The sequence below is a fragment of the Balaenoptera borealis genome (genome assembly GCF_965194805.1).
Source record: "Balaenoptera borealis genome assembly, chromosome: 20".
NCBI classification, from domain to species: Eukaryota; Metazoa; Chordata; class Mammalia; order Artiodactyla; family Balaenopteridae; genus Balaenoptera; species Balaenoptera borealis.
This window is the reverse complement of record NC_138879.1, coordinates 59,684,021-59,697,381: the sequence shown is the minus strand read 5'-3', so window position 1 is coordinate 59,697,381 and position 13,361 is coordinate 59,684,021. Positions and strand designations below refer to the sequence as shown.

The 13,361-nt window shown below is 40.0% G+C and overlaps 1 protein-coding gene across 1 annotated transcript in view; it reads left to right on the top strand.

Moving 5' to 3' along the window:
- The window catches only part of LOC309618230 (multidrug and toxin extrusion protein 2-like), a 56,655-nt gene extending 46,065 nt beyond the window's left edge, over positions 1 to 10,590 (top strand). Inside the window, 3 exon segments of the mRNA XM_082371679.1 lie at positions 8,385 to 8,479; positions 9,519 to 9,573; positions 9,839 to 10,590. Of these exon segments, the coding sequence (XP_082227805.1) occupies positions 8,385 to 8,479; positions 9,519 to 9,573; positions 9,839 to 10,071 (383 nt within the window). The 3' untranslated portion in view covers positions 10,072 to 10,590.
- The last annotated feature ends 2,771 nt before the right edge of the window (positions 10,591 to 13,361 follow it).

Sequence of the window (13,361 nt, the reverse complement as noted above, 5' to 3'; positions counted from 1 at the left end):
CTCTGTTGAATGGTCTTGGCACCCTTGTCGAAAATCAGTGGACCAGAGACGTGTGGGTTTATTTCTGGACTCTGTTCTGCTTCATTGGTCTCTATGTCCAGCTCACACCAGTACCGCACTGTTTGGATTACTGTAGCTGTGCGGTAAGTTTTTGTTTGTTTTTTTAATTTTATTTTATTTATTTTTTTATACAGCAGATTCTTATTAGTTATCTATTTTATACAAGTTTTTTAGAATTTTTATTGAAGTATAGTTGATGTTAGGGAGTGTTCTAATTTCATTCTTTTACATGTAGCTGTCCAGTTTTCCCAGCACCACTTACTGAAGAGACTGTCTTTTCTCCATTGTATATTCTTGCCTCCTCTGTCACAGATTAGTTGACCATAGGTGCGTGGGTTTAGCTCTGGGCTTTCTATCCTGTTCCATTGATCTATATTTCTGTTTCTGTGCCAGTGCCATACTGTCTTGATTACTGTAGCTTTGTAATATAGTCTGAAGTCAGGGAGTTTGATTCCTCCAGCTCCGTTTTTTTCCCTCAAGACTGCCTTGGCTATTAGGGGTCTTTTGTGTCTCCATACAAATTTTAAGATTTTTTTGTTCTAGTTCTGTAAAAAATGCCACTGGTAATTTGATAGGGATTGCATTGAATCTCTAGATTGCTTTGGGTAGTATAGTCATTTTCACAATATTGATTCTTCCTATCCAAGAACATGGTATATCTCTCCATCTCTTTGTGTCATCTCTGATTTCTTTCATCAGGGTCTTATAGTTTTCTGCATACAGGTCTTTTGTTTCCCTAGGTAGGTTTATTCCTAGGTATTTTATTCTTTTTGTTGCAGTGGTAAATGGGAGTGTTTCCATAATTTCTCTCTCAGATTTTTCATCATTAGTGTATAGGAATGCAAGAGATTTCTGTGCATTAATTTTGTATCCTGCAACTTTACCAAATTCATTAATTAACTCTAGCAGTTTTCTGCTGGCAGTTTTAGGATTCTCTATGTATAGTATCATGTCACCTGCAAACAGTGACAGTTTTACTTCTTCTTTTCCAATTTGTATTCCTTTTATTTCTTTTTCTTCTCTGATTGCCATGGCTAGGACTTCCAGAACTATGTTGAATAATAGTGGTGAGAGTGGACATCCTTGTCTCATTCTTGATCTTAGAAGAAATGCTTTCAGTTTTTCACCATTGAGAATGATGTTTGCTGTGGGTTTGTCATATATGGCCTTTATTATGTTGAGGTAGGTTCCCTCTATGCCCACTTTCTGGAGAGTTTTTATCATAAATGGGTGTTGAATTTTGTCAAAAGCTTTTTCTGCATCTATTGAGATGATCATATGGTTTTTATTCTTCAATATGTTAATATGGTGTATCACATTGATTGATTTGCATATATTGAAGAATCCTTGCATCCTTGGGTTAAATCCCACTTGATCGTGGTGTATGATCCTTTTAATGTGTTGTTGGATTCTGTTTGCTAGTATTTTGTTGAGAATTTTTGCATCTATAGTCATCAGTGATATTGGTCTGTAATTTTCTTTTTTTGTAGTGTCTTTGGTTTTGGTATCAGGGTGATGGTGGCCTCATAGAATGAGTTTGGGAGTGTTCCTTCCTCTGCAATTTTTTGGAAGAGTTTGAGAAGGATAGGTATTAGCTCTTCTCTAAATGTTTGATAGAATTCACCTGTGAAGCCATCTGGTCCTGGACTTTTGTTTGCTGGAAGATTTTTAATCACAAAAACACACATACATTAACAAACGTGTGTGCATGTCTTTTTTTAAATAATTAATTATTTATTTATTTTTGGCTGTGTTGGGTCTTCGTTTCTGTGAGAGGGCTTTCTCTAGTTGTGGCAAGCGGGGGCCACACTCTCCATCGCGGTGCGTGGACCTCTCACTGTTGTGGTCTCTCTTGTTGCGGAGCACAGGCTCCAGACGCGCAGGCTCAGTAGTTGTGGCTCACGGGCCTAGTTGCTCCGCGGCATGTGGGATCTTCCCAGACCAGGGCTCGAACCCGTGTCCCCTGCACTGGCAGGCGGACTCTCAACCACTGCGCCACCAGGGAAGCCCATGCGTTGGGTCTTTGTTGCTGTGTGCAGGCTTTCTCTAGTTGTGGTGAGCGGGGGCTACTCTCATTGCGGTGTGCGGGCTTCTCATTTTGGTGGCTTCTCGTTGCAGAGCACGGGCTCTAGGTGCATGGGCTTCAGTAGTTGTGGCATGCAGGCTCAGTAATTATGGCACATGGGCTCTACAGCGCAGGCTCAGTAGTTGTGGCGCATGGGCTTAGTTGCTCCACAGCATGTGGGCTCTTCCCGGACCAGGGCTCGAACTCATGTCCCCTGCATTGGCAGGCGGATTCTTAACCACTGCACCACCAGGGAAGCCCCTGTGCATTTCTTCTTAAATCACGTTCAGGAAGTATCCATGGAGTCTGCTTTACTGAAAGTTCCCAACAAAAATGGTTGAGCGTTTTGTCAAATGTAATTGCGTGTCATGTAAATAGAAATAGTTCTACTCCTTCCTTTCTAGTGTTTTTGCCTTTTTCTTGTTGTTCCGGCAAGAACTGCTACAATAGGATTTTAACATTTTTTCTTTATTCTCCTCTAGTACTTTTTAAATTTTTCTTTTTTTTTAACTTATTTATTTTTAAATTTTTGGTTGTGTTGGCTCTTCGTTGCTGCACGCGGGCTTTCTCTAGTTGCGGAGAGCGGGGGCTACTCTTGGTTGCAGTGCAGTGGCTTCTCTTGTTGCAGAGCACGGGCTCTAGGCTGCACGGGCTTCAGTAGCTGCAGCACATGGTCTCAGTAGTTGTGGCTCCCAGGCTGTAGAGCGCAGGCTCAGTAGTTGTGGTGCACGGGCTTAGTTGCTCTGCGGCATGTGGGATCTTCCTGGACAAAGGCTTGAACCCGTGTCCCCTGCATTGGCAGGTGGATTCTTAACCACTGTGCCACCAGGGAAGTCCTAAATTTTTATTTCTTAATTTAAAATTTTTTACCTGAGGTATAGTTGATATATAATATTATATTTTACAGGTGTACAATATAGTGATTCACAATTTTTAAAGATTATACTCCATTTATAGTTATTATAAAATATTTGCTATATTGCCTGTGTTGTACAATATATCCTTGTGGCTTAATTTATACAAAATAGTTTGTACCTCTATCTTGCCCCTCCCTACTTCTCTCTCCCCACTGGTAACCACTAGTTTGTTGTTTGTTCTCTGTATCTGTGAGTCTGCTTCTTTTTTGTTATATTCACTAGTTAGTTGTATTTTTTTTAGATTCCACATATAAGTGAGATCATACAGTATTTGTCTTTCTCTGACTTATTTCACTTAGCGTAATACGCAAGTCTATCCGTGTTGCTGCAGATGGAAAAATTTCATTTTTTTAAAATTAATTAATTAATTAATTTATTTATTTATTTTTGGTTGTGTTGGGTCTTTGTTTCTGTGCAAGGGCTTTCTCCAGTTGCGGCGAGGGGAGGCCAGCCACTCTTCATCGCGGTGCGCGGGCCTCTCACTATCGCGGCCTCTCTTGTTGCGGAGCACAGGCTCCAGACACGCAAGCTCAGTAGTTGTGGCTCACGGGCCTAGCTGCTCCGTGGCATGTGGGATCTTCCCAGACCAGGGCTCGAACCCGTGTCCCCTGCATTGGCAGGCAGATTCTCAACCACTGCGCCACCAGGGAAGCCGCAAAAATTTCATTCTTTTTTATGGCTGATCTCTGATGGAATACTTACCTACCATAATCTTCTTTATCCATTCATCTGTTGATAAACACTTAGGTGCTTCCATATCTTGCCAACTGTAAATAATGCTGCTATGAACATTGGGGTGCATGTATCTTATCAAAATAATGTTTTTGTTTTTTTTGAATATATACCCAGGAGTGGAATTGCTGGATCATATGATAGTTCTACTTTTAGTTTTCTGAGGAACCTCCATACTGTTCTCCATAGTGGCTGCACAGATTTACATTCCCACCAACAGTGCACGAGGGTTCCCTTTTCTCCACATCCTCGCCAACACTTGTTATTTGTCTTCTTTTTGGTGATGGCCATTCTGACAGGTGTGAGATGATATCTCGTTGTGGTTTTGATTTCTATTTCACTGATTATTAGTGATATTGAGCATATTTTCATGTGCCTATTGGCCATCTGCATGTCCTCTTTGGAAAAATTTCTATTCAGTTCTGCCCATTTTTTAATCAGGTTGTTTTTTTGATGTTGAGTTGTATGAGCTATTTATATATGTTGGATGTTAACCCTGTACTGATCATATACAAATATTTTCTCCCATTCAGTAGGTTTTCTTTACTTTTTGTTGATGTGCAAAAGATTTTCCTTTGCTGTGCAAAAGATTTTAAGTTTTATTAGGCGCCATTTGTTTATTTTTGCTTTTATTTCCTTTGTTTTAGGAGATGGATCAAAAAAAATTGCTACGATTTATGTCAAACAGTGTTCTGCCTATGTTTTCCTCTAGGAGTTTAATGATATCTGGTCTTACATTTAGGTCTTTAATCCATTTTGAGTTTATTTTTGTATATGATGTTAGAGAATGTTCTAATTTCATTCTTTTACATGTAGCTGTCCAGTTCTCCCAGCACCATTTATTGAAGAGACGTCTCTTCTCCATTGTATATTCTTGCCTCTTGCCTCTTTGTCGTAGATTAATTGACAGTAAGTGTGTGGGTTTACTTCTGGGCTCTCTGTTCTGTTCCACTGATCTATGTGTCTGTTTTTGTGCCAGTATGGTACTGTTTTGATTACTGTAGCTTTGCAGTATAGTTTGAAGACAGGGAATGTGATTCCTCCAGCTCTGTTCTTCTTTCTCAAGATTGTTTTGGCTATTCTTTTGTGTTTCCATACATATTTGAAAGTTATTTGTTCTAGTTCTGTGAAAAATACCATTGGTATTTTGACAGGGATTGCATTGAATCTATATATTGTGTTGGGTAAGATGGTCATTTAACAATATTAATTATTCCAGTCCAAGAACACAGTATATCTTTCCATCTATTTGTGTTGTCTTCAGTTTCTTTCATCAGTGTCTTATAGTTTTCTGAGTACAGGTCTTTTACCTGTAGGTTTATTCCTAGGTATTTTATTCTCTTTGATGCAATGGTAGATGGGATTGTTGCCTCAGTTTCTCTTGCTGATAGTTCGTTGTTAGTATACAGAAGTGCAATACAGTTGTTAGTATATAGAAACAATCCCATTAATACTTTTAATTAAAAATAAAGTTTTTAGTGCCTGGGGAGATGATCCTATAAATTTTCTCCTTAGATCTCTTATGATGATAAATCATATTATTTGCTTTCTTCATATTGAACAATCCTGATTAGTATATGCTACTCTTTTAGTGAGCTGCTGGATTCTACTAATATTGTATTTAAGAATTTTGCGATGATAGTTATAAGACTGGTCAGTAGTTTCATTTCTTTGTGTAATCTTTGTAAAGTTATGACATTAACAGTATTAATATACACTTACTACATAAGGAAAATTTAAAATGTTCCCTTTTTGTATTCCCTGGAACAATTTACATAGTATAGGAATATTATTATTATAAAGGTTTGGCTAAATTCTATGAAACTGTCATGCCGGGCATTTTGGAGGAGTTTGTTACAACTTTCACAATTTCTTCTCTGAAAATCAGTTTGTTTAGACTTTATATCTTTTTGGAGGGGGGTCAACTTTGGCAAATTATACATATTTTCAGAAATCTATCCATTTTATCATGATTCTAAATGTATAGAATTGTGCAAAACAATCTGTCATGTGCTTTTGGGGTAAGTTGTTGTATGTGTGTTCTGCATCTATATCCACATCTGCAATTTCTCTGGATTTCCTCAGTAACGATGAGTTGTATTTTCTGCAGAAAATAGTCTGATTCAAGGACTGACCGAATGCTGTAGTATGTATTCAAGTAGCTCCTTTTGTTGTGTCAACCAGTACATTTTTACCGTGTAAACAATTTTGAATCTGTCCCCATTGCTCTGTGAAATTTTAATCCTGCAGCTGTCGTGAGAGCCTTCTGTGTCCACACAAACAGAGGTGCTTAGTTTCTTATCCTGACTTTTTGGAAATGTTGTCATGTGATGGCTTAATGAGTAACTGTCCTCAATGTCATGTCTCTTTTGATGACTAGTTCAGGCTGAGAGCCTGTGGGGTATTTGATCAGGGTCAAGCAGGATTTCGTCCTTCTGTTTGGGACACAGAACTGCCAAGTATTTATTACGGTCTCATCCCTGCCAAGCACCGTTGTCGACAACAGGGAAATAACCGTTTAACCAACTAGCCAGAGCCTCTGCCTTATGAGCTGCTGGGGTTTCACAATTCAGCTTTACTTTAAAAAAGCAAAAAACATAAAAACCTCTACTCTAGTAGATGCTAAGCTCTTTAGAATAAGAACACGTCCGATTTCCCTCTTTGTCCATAAAAGTGCCTCTCGCTATTGGACTTATTTAGCAGGTGCTCAGATTTGTTAAATAACACTTTTAAACTATTAATTATACATTAACAACATGGAAATCTTGTGAAAATACATAAAAAATATAATGATGAAAATTAAAATTACCTCTAGTTCACTCCTCAAATATAAAACCTGAGGTATGTCAATGTATTTTATTCCAGCCTTTTAAAATTATTTTTCTCCTAGTACTTTTTCTGTTATTCACAAAAGTGGGGTTATACTAAATATGTAATTTTCCCTGGTCCCATGTTAAAGACATGGTTTTTATTAATTCTCTAGTATTTCCTTGTATCATTTATTTAATGCTTCCCTAATAGTGGCCATTTGAATTGCTCCCCTTTTATTTTTTAAATTGAAGTATTGCTGATTTACAATGTTGTGTTAATTTCTGCTGTAGAGCAAAGTGACTCAGTTATATACATATATACATTCTTTTTTATGTTCTTTTCCATTATGGTTTATTCTAGGATATTGAATACAGTTCCCTGTGCTATACAGTAGGACCTTGTTGTTTATCCATTCTATGTGTAATAGTTTGCATCTACTAACCCCAAACTCCCAGTCCGTCCCTCCCCCACCCACCCCCCCTGGCAACCACAAGTCTGTTCTCTGTGTCTATGAGTCTATTTTGTAGATGAGTTCATTTGTGTCATATTTTAGATTCCACATATAAATGATGTCATATGGTATTTCTCTTTCTCTTTCTGACTGACTTCACTTAGTATGATAATCTCTAGGTCCATCTATGTAGCTGCAAATGGCATTATTTCATTCTTTCTTATGGCTGAGTAGTATTCCATTGTGTATATGTACCACATCTTTATCCGTTCCTCTGTTGATGGACATTTAGGTTGTTTCCATGTCTTGGCTGTTGTGAATATGCTGCTATGAACATTGGGGTGCATGTATCTTTTTGAATTATAGTTTTGTCCGGGTATATGCCCAGGAGTGGGATTGCTGGATCATGTAGCAACTCTATTTTTAGTTTTTTGAGGAATCTCCTGTTTTCCATAGTAGCTGCACCAACTTACATTCCCACAAACAGCATAGGAGGGTTCCCTTTTCTCCACACCTTCTCCAGCATTTGTTATTTGTAGACGTTTTAATGATGGCCATTCTGACCAGTGTGAGGTGGTACCTCATTGTAGTTTTGATTTGCATTTCTCTGATCATTAGCGATGTTGTAAGTTGCTCCTCTTTTAAATAACATTGTGACGAGCATCCCAGGTATATGAATTATTAACGATATTCCTGAGTCTCTCCTTAGGATGGATTCCTAGGAATGGAATCAGTCCATCAAAGGGTATAAAGTGTCCATCCATCTGCTTCTCAACTCGAGAGGTTATTCCAGTGAAATGGCCAGGAGTCCACGGGAGGCCCAGCCTCAGTGACCCCTTGCCAACATGGGGCCCCAGACATGTGAACAGGTTAGCAGACTAATTCCCAGTTTATACTGGGTTCCAACTCAAGCCTAGACAGCTGGCTTTGTAGTGAGTGCAGTTACTCATATGTGAATGGGTATTTTATATCCACTTTGTTATGCAATGATATTTAAGTGGTTTAATTAGTTTCTTCTCATAAGGAGATAGGCATTGTTTATAATGTTTCTCAGTCATCTCTTGTACACAGCAATTGGAGAGATGGTTCTCAAAGTGGGCTTCTAGAAACATCAGGCCTCACAGGTACATGCACACACCCACCGAAAGCCTTCCAGTGCGTTCCCACTAGAGTTGGAATCAAACCTGGTCAGTGGGAAGCTTGAGTCTGATCCTGGTCCATAATTATCTAAAATTTTAGCGTAAGCTGCAGTTTACGCTGTGGATACGGTAGTTACGGGAGAATGTTAATGATGCCAGGAGGGGGCATTGCAGAAAATCTGAATGGGATACTTGTTTCCCACCCACAGGTCTCTGGTTCGGATTGATGGTCTGTGTCTTCTTTCAAACCCTCTTCTACTTGGTGTACACCTGGAGGATAAACTGGAACAGAGTGGCAGAGCAGGTAACAGAGGGCGGGTCCTCTTAGAGATAAGAAGTCTTTCAGGGTGAAAATGGTAAGAAATCCATTGGCAGCATGACGCACTTTGATTAGTGAAATGCATCCAACGTGAGAGCTGGGGGCAAAAGGAAATCCTGTGTCAGCATGTTTTCCTCTTAATGTGGAGTTAATTTAGTTATCTACTAAGCAGGGCTCAGCCAGAAAAAAAGAGAATTACCTTAGAAACTATTTTGCTGTTTTGGTGTGGTAGTCTTAGAAAAGCAGTAGTGTTTCCTGTTTTTCCTGATCTGTTGTCTCGTTTTCGGCGTCTTAAAAAGGATCTTTTGGTCCATGGTTTCCTAAGAAATGCAAAATGCTAAGTGCCTGTGATCAGGGAAGTTCTTGGGGGCAGAACCTGTCCTGCGGGTTGAGGACTGGGATCCTGACCCTCTGGGCATCTCTGTGTTGAAGTGTGAGCCCTGCTGACTGCGTCAGGGTTTGAGAGGAGATGGGTGGGAGGCCGGCTGAGGGGAGGTGTCCTGGACAAAGAGCCGTGAGGAGGAGCTGAGCTGTGCAGACCGCCACCGTCTGCGTCTGGACCACCCTGGAGGGTTCGCAGCCCTTCTGCCTTTCCTTACGGTGAGGTATCATGTCCTTCCTCCCTTCAGTGTGATTGCTGGAGGGAATGAACTGTACAGGATGTTCAGTTGGACCATAAACTACCCCTTAGGTGACTGTACCATTTATCTTTAGACTTTATTCCTTTTATCGGGATTTAGGAGCAGTAAAGGGCACAGTGCAAAAAATATGTTATGTTTGCAACTATGGCAACAAGTGCAAACAGTTGCACTTATCAGCTCATTTTTGTGAGCTGATATTGGGGCGAAGAATAGTGGTTTCTAGTGTCGTGTTGTACTGTCACTGGCGTTTTCAGGACCAAGCAAGACCGCGCTCGATGCTGTCACCTCTAGCGTAGTTTCCGAGGGAGCTTAACCACACTTTAACAGCAGTGAACTGGCCTCACTTGACTGCACTTGCTTTACCTCTGTGACGCTTTGTTTAGGCACAGGTTCGAGCCGGGCTGAGCGGGACGAAAGAGGCCGTGCCCACTGCAACAGGTAAGGGAGTTTACGGGGGACGTTCTCCCACGTCCTTTATTTCTGGTTCTCACGCCTGGAACTCGGTGCGTGAGCTCGTGCTCCCTTGCGCAGTAGCTTGTCTCTGCCTTTCTCATCGGCAGGCCAACTCTGTGTTCCCCTCTGGAACGTGCTTAATAACCCCACATGTAACAAACCATTTACAACGTAGGTTCGTGTCACCTTCAGGAATACCCTTTACTCAGACTAGCATGTAAGGAAATACCTCACTGTTCTCTGCAAACAGATCTGTCCATCCTAGAGAAAGAGGTAGCCGATGGGGTGATTCTACCTGATGTCATCCGACCTGAGAGCCAGGCCATGCAGCTGGTGGAGGAGAACAGCTCGTGTGGGGTGGCCACCATCGGGGAGGTCTTGACGGGGACCCAGCTGATTTTGTATCACGGGGCGGCTGTAGTTTTAGCTTTCGCTGTCCTGGTAGCAGGAATTGTAATAAGAGTTTTCACTGACTGTGGCTGAAACGGAATCACCGGGACAGTGGTTACGCTCTCAACTAAATGTGGAAAGGATACCACTTAGTTGAGATGTGTGCTTAGTTATTCTGAGAGTTTGCACGATCTTACTGCTTACTGAAGATCAAGAAAAGAGTTATAATTTTAAGTGAACTTTTCTCCCAAACATTAACTCTGTCATGGTTTTTAAATCTGCAAATCTGGTTTTCCCGGCTGTAAGTGTTCTTTATGCCGTCGTATATTTAATATCTTTCGTCTTCCAGGAAAGCAGGTCCTCTAACATTAACCGCTGGTCACGCTGTCTTTGTGTTTCTCTGTTACGTGTTCAGTCTTGTCCGTGAGTTTGTACGAAGTGCTGTCTAGTCCGGTCCCAGGTAGTGCCGTGTGAGCGTTTATAAAATAAACACTTTAAAATGTGTGCTCGGACTATTTCTACCTAAATCATAACTTGTAGCTTATTGCCTTTTAAGAAGTTTTTGTTAAACTTTTGTATTAATTAAAAAATAAATCTGTGTTCTCTCCTGCTGCTCAGCTCCCAGATGCCAGCAGGTATGGCTGCACCTCTCGATGGAGATTTTTAGAGCCTTTTAAAGGAAATTTGACCAATCCAAATAGGAAATCCTAAAAAAAAATGACTGACGGACATTGGAGCTTCCCCAACACAAAGCCCACCCGATGACCTGGAGAGCAGTGTTCCCTGGAACACTATTAAATTAATAATTTAATTATTAAATTAAAATAATTTAATTTTTTAAAAAACTATTATACCACCTTGGTGTGAAGTGTCTCCCTGTCATTTTAGTTTGCAGTTCTAATGCACGTTACTAATGACGTCGATCATCATTGCATAGGTTTACTGGCCATCTGTGTATCTATGTTTTCTGGAGAAATGTGCCCATGTTTACATTGAGTTGTTTGTTGCTGAGTTGTAAGAGTTTTTAATACACTCTGGATGCTGGGTCCTTATCAGATGGGTGTGGTTTGCAGTATTCTCCACCCCCAATTCTGTAGCCCATATTTTCACTTTCTCAATAGTGTCTGCTCTTTGAATAAAAAGTTATTAATTTTGATGAAGCCCAATTTATCTATTTTTTCTGTTGCTTTCATTTTTGTTGTCATATCTAAATAAAAATCCACTGCCACATTCATTGTCAGAAAAAAAATTAAGTACTGTTGGAATATGAAAATAGAAGAAATTTAAAACTAAATAACAGCTTACAGGGACTCAGGAAAACACTTCACATAGGATTACTGGTTTGTTATAAAGGATACAACTCAGGAAGAGCCACATGGAAGAGATGCACAGGGTAAAGTACAGAGGTGACGGTGCTCAGGTGGTCCTTCTGATGACCAACTGCCCTCCTGAAGCTACGTAGGCGCCCCCCCCCCCCCATGAGTCACGTTATTAGCGTTAAGCCCTAAACCTGAAACTTCTCTACAAAACAGTCTGTTCTTAAAATGGGCACGTGATCTGCATTGACATTTCTCCAAAGATGATGTACAAATTGCCAATAAACACATGAAAAGATGCTTAACATCTTAGCCATTAGACAAATGCAAAAGAAAACCCCAAGGAGATACCACTACACATGCACTAAGTGGCTGTAATAAACACAGATACAGCACTGGCGTAGATGGGGAGAAACTGGAACCCTCATACATTACTGGTAGGAATGTAAGATGGTGCCGCCACTATGGAAAACAATTTTATTACAGTTCCACAAAAAGTGAAACAGAGTTACCATGTGACTCTAGAGTTACCATGTAACTCAGCAACTGTACTCCTGGGTATATACCCAGAGAACTGAAAACATGTCCACAGAGAAACTTCTACGTGAATGTTCCTAGCAGCATTATTCAAGACAGCCAAAAACTGTTTAATGAAATTATAATATTCAAAATGCCCAGTTTTCAATACAAAATTACTATGCATGCAAAGAATCAAGAATGTATGGCCATTTACCAGGAAGAAAAGATTAATAGAGACTATCCCCGAATAAATATGCCCAGACAAGGGACAAAGAAGTAAAGGGAGCTAGGAGCATGATCTCTCAACAAAGAGAGAATGCCAACAAAGAAATAAAGTACAGGAACCAAACATAAATCCTGGAGCTGAATAACACGAAACCTGAAATGAAAATGTCACTGCAGGGGCTCTGTGGCAGATTGGAGCAGGCAGAAGGAAGCCAGGGAATTTGAAGGAAGGACTGATCTGACACCAACTGGGTGTTTGTTTACAACTCAGCTCAAGTCTGACACTAACAAACTGGAGTCAACATCAGACCCCACAAGTTAAAGGACCACATCTCCAAAACGACTGCCCTTCAGATGCCAGCCACAAGTGGGGTCCCCAGGCCAGCCACAAATAGCCAATAAGCACAAGAAAAGATGCCCAACATCATTAGCCATTTAGGAAATGCACATTAAAACCACAATGAGATAGCACCTCACACCTATTATGATGCCTATAATCACAAAGTAAAATATTTTAAAATAAGTGTTGGTAAGGATGTGGAGAAATATGGAACTCTTGTGCATTGCTGGTAAGAATGTAAAGTGATGCAAGCTACTGTGAAAAACAGTTTGGCGGTTCCTCAAAAACTTAAACATAGAAATACCGTATTATCCAGCAGTTCCACTACTAGGTTATACCCAAAAGAATTAAAAGCAGGGACTCGAACAGATACTTGTACACCAGTGTTCACCACGGCATTACTCACGATAGGTGACGGAAACAACCCAAGTGTCCCTCACAAATGAATGGATTTATGTGTATACAAAGGAATATTATTCAGCCATAAAAAGAATGAAATTCTGACACATGCTACAACATGCATGAATCTTGAGAACATTATGCTAAGTGAAATAAGCCAGATACAAGAGGACAGAAATAGTAGGATTCCACTTACATGAGGTACCTAGAGTAGGGAAATTCATAGAGACAGAATAAGAGTTACCAGGGATTGGGGGAGGGGGAAATGGGGAGTTATTATTTAATGGGTACAGGGTTTCTGTTTGGGATGATGAAAAAGATCTGGAAATGGACAGTGGTGACAACAGCATTTTGAATGTACTTAATGCCAATGAAATCTACACTTAAAAATTAAGAAAATGACAACTTTTATGCTATATATATTGTAGTACAATAGAAAGGATGAAAGGCAGAAAAATTAATGCTACTTTATCAATATGTACTGCTGTTCTTGGAAAAAGGAACAGAATAGAAGAAGTATTCAAACAAGTAATAGCATGAAGTCTGACACTTTAATGGGTACTCTGTACCTAAAAAACAAACAA